Source organism: Salmo trutta, chromosome 24 (assembly GCF_901001165.1).
Source record: "Salmo trutta chromosome 24, fSalTru1.1, whole genome shotgun sequence".
Classification (NCBI taxonomy): domain Eukaryota; kingdom Metazoa; phylum Chordata; class Actinopteri; order Salmoniformes; family Salmonidae; genus Salmo; species Salmo trutta.
In genome coordinates this window covers 15,249,769-15,255,864 of record NC_042980.1, presented here as the reverse complement: position 1 = coordinate 15,255,864, position 6,096 = coordinate 15,249,769, and the positions used below count along the sequence as shown (strand labels likewise).

General features: G+C 38.4%; 1 protein-coding gene across 1 annotated transcript; it reads right to left on the bottom strand.

Annotated features, from left to right (window-relative positions):
- Positions 1 to 3,863: 3,863 nt before the first annotated feature.
- Positions 3,864 to 5,555, bottom strand: hoxd9a (homeobox D9a). The gene is made up of 2 exons (XM_029711187.1): positions 4,914 to 5,555; positions 3,864 to 4,611 (listed from the first exon to the last, which is right to left on the bottom strand). The coding sequence occupies exons 1-2, from the start codon at positions 5,467 to 5,469 to the stop codon at positions 4,367 to 4,369; spliced, it is 801 nt and encodes a 266-aa protein (XP_029567047.1). The 5' UTR covers positions 5,470 to 5,555; the 3' UTR covers positions 3,864 to 4,366.
- Between the last annotated feature and the right edge of the window lie 541 nt (positions 5,556 to 6,096).

The following is a 6,096-nucleotide window of genomic DNA, read 5'->3' as shown; positions in this document are numbered from 1 at the left end:
TGATATTGGTATTTATTGAAAAGAAACTATTAGGCCTACTAGGCTATGCACGCGGTTCGGTTGTAGTCCTCACACACCTTTTTGGACAGCTTATCATCCTTTCCTCCTAGGATATTCAAATCATAAAATGAGGTGCTTCTCTAACTAAAAAGTTATACACGTGGGCCTATTCTTCATATATTGAATTCATAAAGGTGAAATAAAGGACCGTGATTGAATATTTACGGAAATATAGGCTACCTTTACACGTTAACACAGCACACAACACAAAATGTACCATGCACGTATTATTAAGGCAAACCAAATGTAGCTCTATTAGTCCAGGGAACCCAGGACTATGCTTTTTTAAGACTAATACGCATTATGTCATAAGATGTAAAAAATACTATCATGTATTTTGACGTATTAATCAATGCTCAGTATTTTCTTGGGAAAACTAAGCAACAAAGAAATACAAAATGACATTACATGTGTATGTTATTATTATTATTAGTCCCAATTCATTGTAGCAGTCTGTCGTTGATGATAGTACCAATGTGTTTCGGGTCTGTAAAGACAGCAAGAAGACAGTGTACACAAATAGCCTTTAGGATATTTCCGTGTGTGTGTATTTCAGCGTGATTCGGCTGGGCATGGGTATGCGTAATGCGTGCGTAAAATGGGGATTGTATTCTGTTTGCATTCTGTTGTTGTGTTTCAGTGGGATTGGTACCATTGGAGACAGCATTTTTTTTTAATGGTAAACTCATTTTCTTAATGCGGGGTCGACACATTGAACCTTATCTCCCTGGTCACATGGGGTTGGAGGGAAATTCTCTCTCCTGCTTCAGTTTTATGGCCTACCGACTGTCTGTTTCTCCTCCTCGCTAGGGGTTAGAAGACTGCATTATGCAATGTTCCATTCCAGCATTCCAGCCTATTATCATTATTTTCAAAAGAATTGTGCAATTTGACGGCAAGAGAAGGATATTTTTGAAAACAGTATAAGCCTAGGAATTGGGCCTGTACGTGATTTGAAAGCACATTTTACGAGAATCAACCAACCTTGAGGTCTCATCCAGAGGAGCGTCTGTGGAAAAGGCGCTCTGGTAGTTCGCCAGTATTACCACCGGACGATTTATAGTCAAGGTATTGTAGCAGCTCGGTCTCTTGCGGTGTCGTAAAGGCCTGCTGTCTCTGTAAATTATCGTATTTGTGAAATTTAGAGCAGTTGCTATGACACGTAATTCCACAAGGATTCGGTTGATAACTTGCGCGCTGCTTTGCATGATTATAAAATGATTGAACTTGATGCAGAGTGCTGCTACAAACCCAGCAGAGAAGCTTGTGGAAAGGCTGAATTGTAAGCGGCAAGAAATACCTTTTCTGTTTGTAGGCCCAATTGCAATAAAAAGGCTCGAAATAACAACACATTTCTGCCTAAATTCAAGGACAATTCCAACGATTCAATGATGACTGGAGTAGACTAGTTTTGTTGTCCAACAGTCTTATGGTTGGCCTAGTTTTTTGAAATTCCAGAAGTCAGTAACTGTCGACTGCTGAACATTGATCAAACACACCTAAAGACACATTTGCCGTTTCTTTTGATCCCAAAGCATGAAAGGAACCAGGGACGGGAGAAGGTTTTGCTATAGGCCGACTTGTCCTGCGGTATATATTATCTATATGTTTGTTTTTAATGGGACTCATAGATTACTTTGTCCCCAAAATAGCGCAGAAAAGAAAGCTACAACAAGGCAAGGACAACAGATATGTTAAGATACAACCGCATCCTATAATTACATGTACAGTAGTTAACATCTGTGGACGAGGCTGGATAAGAAATACAAGTGGAGGGAATTCAGAGTTCAGTGTTTGTCCCATGAAAGAAAACATTTCCAATATTGTCGTATATGTAGGCCTATCCTTTCCTTTCCATTGGTCTTCGCTAACATTTCATGGACATTTCTGATAGGCCTAGGAGAAACAATAAATCAACTAATACAAATAAACAATCGTCATTAATAATAATCCTATTTATAATCAGAGTAACTTAAATCATTCATTACAAACTATTATACCCATTTCTCTAATGTAAAAGCATATTTTCACTGTTTTCTGTTATTAATATAGGTATGGTTATAGGCTAATTACGCTCATTATATTTAAGGGATAAAATAAAAATCTAGTCAGCGACACAATACTGAATGAGAATTTTCGCCGAACCTGAAATAGCTACTATAACACTCAATGTTATTTGATGTAGGCCTATAGGCCTATATTCTATCTACCGATAAAAGCGATCTAACAAAGCCTCCAATCTTTAGAAAATATATTTTTTTAATGAATGAATTGAATATTATATTTGAAACAAACATTTAGGCCCTACAAGAGGGCCTCGTTCAACCCAACGACCGCCATTGAGACGTAGTCTTGTGTAGAACAACGTCGCCCTCTAGCGCTCTTGGTTCCCAACAAAATGCTCCCCCAGTATAGAATAAGATGTGTCTCTTCATTAACCAATAATACTATCTAGTAGACTACTTTAGCAATACTTGGAGAATAGGGGGAATTAATGTGTCAATCGTCATCATTTATTTTCATCAAAGTAACCGAAGCGATTACAAATTATGCATCAAAATCCAACTGTATTCTCAGTTGTTTCAACACCCCCTGATAAACAATGTAGTTTTTTTTCACATAAAACAGTAATTACATGTGACATTTCATGGAATTTCAGAAACAGGGTTTAAATCCACCCTTGCGGTGCCAATCGATCCACCGCTGTAAACGGCCTTTTAAGCAGCAGTCAAAGTGAAGTTTTGCCCTCTCAATAGGAAATGCAGTTGATGAATAAACGTGACTTTCTATACATTAGGGGGTCTGATTTCCTCTCAGTCACGAAGACAGACAATTTATCGACCAGACACCCTGTAGAAAAAAAATGGCTGCATTTCTGTTAGTCAGCAACAGACTCAAACACCCCCAAGTAAGAGTGTTTCAAAGGAGAGTGCAATTATTGCCCTGGCTCATAAACTCATTTAGACCAGACGTCTAGCCATCTATATGGCTTTATTGGACCCCGTTTCTTCCTGCTTTAAAGCAATTATACGTACAGGTTGGACAATAAATTGGAAATCCGTGCAACACCTCTCCCAATCATAAATTCTTTATTACTAGTCTTTTTAAACAATGTTCATTCTCCTACTTTTCAAGTGAAATCCAACCACCTTGTAAGCCAAATTCATACTAGGAAAACAATTCTGAAATGGTAGTTCACTACACCAAGTGGCACCTTTTAGAGGTTTCATTCTGCTGACCTTAAAAAAAAAAAAAGAGAACGAAATGTCCAATCATTGAATCTCCAGGCTCGTACAGATTCACCAAAAGAAATGTATTTCAGTGAAATAAACGTTCTCATTCACCCTACGTCGCCCCTCATCAACCCATCTAATTATGTTTGCAATAAGGCATTATTAGTCCTCCCTCTCAATTCTTACAAACTACTGCATTGATGCGATGGGGCCTACACTAGCCCATAGCTTTATATTAAGAGTCGGCTAATACACGTTGTTGGTGTTCAGAGCGTCAGGAATAACTATATACAGCAATGCATCTCAAATATATATATATATATATATATATATATATATATATATATATATATATATATATATATATATATATATATATATATATTCAAATACAACGTAGCTAGGCTAATAACAAGCATGTCTATATAGGGACAACCACTGCAAAACCACTGAGCAGAAAAGCTGAAGTAAGAACAACTTAATGGTTAAATACAGCCGGAATTGGATTGTAAAAATGCAGGATTATTAGCCTATGTAATGATTAAGGCTACGCCCTATAGCTTTCTTGTCTTTTTTTCAAAACTAGAAACCTCAGAAAAAACACGATGACAATATCATAAATACTCAAAAACATGACCCTTTCGTTTTAAATTCTAGCCCAGTCGGACAAACACACTCAGTCGGCCTCTACCTTGTTCAATCATTTCCAATTTGCGTGAGGATTCTTTCACCGAAATATAAGCATAAATGCAGCTTCTTAAAACATTCGATTTTTTTCTAAAAGGCTACACGACTAAGAAAACTATACACGCAAGCATATTCCCTGGTCTCATTTTGGGCATAAATACTCGAGCTCGGGTTAATCAATAGAGTAATTCGTTTAAGACTCAACATTTACTTTGATTAAAAGAAAAAAAGAAAAAGACAGCATATTTCCAGGCATGTTGAGTCAATCTTTCCATTTGATACATCAACACAAAAAAAATGCATAGCTTAAGCTCCAACCAACGTTGTATTCTATGTAATCACAACAATATGATACATCAAAAGGCGAGGGACTACACCCAGTCTAGTTATAAGTGATCCTTACTGCCTCTCTCTCTGTTCATCTTTTTCATTTTCATTCTTCTGTTCTGGAACCAGATTTTGACCTGCCTTTCAGTTAAATTGAGAATTCGAGCAACTTCGTATCGTCGATCTCGTGTCAAATACATGTTGAAGAGGAACTCTTTTTCCAGTTCTAGTGTCTGATATTTTGTGTATGGACACCGCTTCTTCCTTGTTGAACGTGCATGTATCCAGTTTGCTGCAGGGTTGTCTGGAGAAGAGAGAGGACAACGTTGAAACTCACATGACAATTAGCAGGAAAACGAAATAAAATAGCAAATACAAGCATCGGAATGTAATGAGTTACTGTATATTTGTACAAAAGACAACATTTGTGGATCGAATTAGTATCACACTTTTGTGTTAAATACCCACTTTACAGCAGTGGGTAGTTTTTTTCTGCCCGTGGTTATGAGCTAGACACTTTTATAGGTTAGTAAAACCTCCAGTTTTACACACCCAGCTCCTACAGTTCTTACGGTTGTAAATCAGGGGGCAATTCCGTTTACTTACTTGGGTCAAGTTGTTGTTGTTGTTTCTCTTCTTTAGGCTCGCTGTGACTCGACATATCACTGCCAACGCTCTCTTTGGTTACTTTTTCTGGGCATTCGGATTCTCCACATGCGTAATCAGGGCCAGGGTCGACCACCGGAGTCTCTGTCTCAAAAGCGGCACTCTCAGTCCTTTTCGGTGGTAAACTTTCGGGCTTGGTTCCATAATGCCGACTGTTAGAGTGAAAGCCGGAGAAAGAAACGTTAGAAATTGGGTCTATCCAGGACCGAACATATCTGCTGTCTGCTGCGGAGAGGTGGGACTGGTGGACGTAAGGATGGTAAATCCCTGACACTGCGGCGGTGGACTGCGTGTGAACCGAGGACCAAGACCCTGGGAAAACGGCTGACTTGGGTGCAAAACTGCAGGAGGAAAAATCTGCATTGTCCCCAACACCTGATGGCCTTGAGGTCGTAGTGTGCGGACCCTGGATAAAACGCGCCCCGTACACATCCTCCACTTCATGCCCCATTATAGAGTCCACATAATAGTTACTTAGAGTGCTACTGGTCGACATTTTTGGATCCCTTCGTAGTCATATAAAAGGTTACACTGTTACGGAAACCTTCCCTCTGAACAATCATAGTATTTTTGCTGGCTTAATCTTCAGGGATTGGTTACATGAATCACGTGATCATATTTACCAATACAGTGAGTAAATCAGTCCGCTGGTAACGGTAGGCCTATCTTTAATTTGCCTATTTATTCAAGAGTGCCAATAAAACCAAATGTTTGAGGAGAAAAAATATATAAAACCTTAAGAAATGCTGTGTTTCTGGGCCTTTTGAATGTGCATACGGTTGAGGGCGGTGCCGGACTATTTTTTTTTTACGTCAACAGATTAATACACACATTTATTTCACAACCACCACTCAACATTGATGCCATAGCATATTATGCATGTAAACTCTTACAAGATATCGTCATAAGGTATGTCATACACTCAATGCTTGTAAAACATTTTATAGACTTCTGAGTTGTAAGTCCTCGTAAAATAAATGTAATAACATGCTGTAAAATAACGAGACACCATTTCCGCACCGAATCTGTTTTGGAATTGTTAGTTTTTATTAAACGAGGAGTCACTTTCACTAGTTTGGTTGGTCTTGTAAGTTTGAGTCAGGAAGTATTATTTGTATACAAA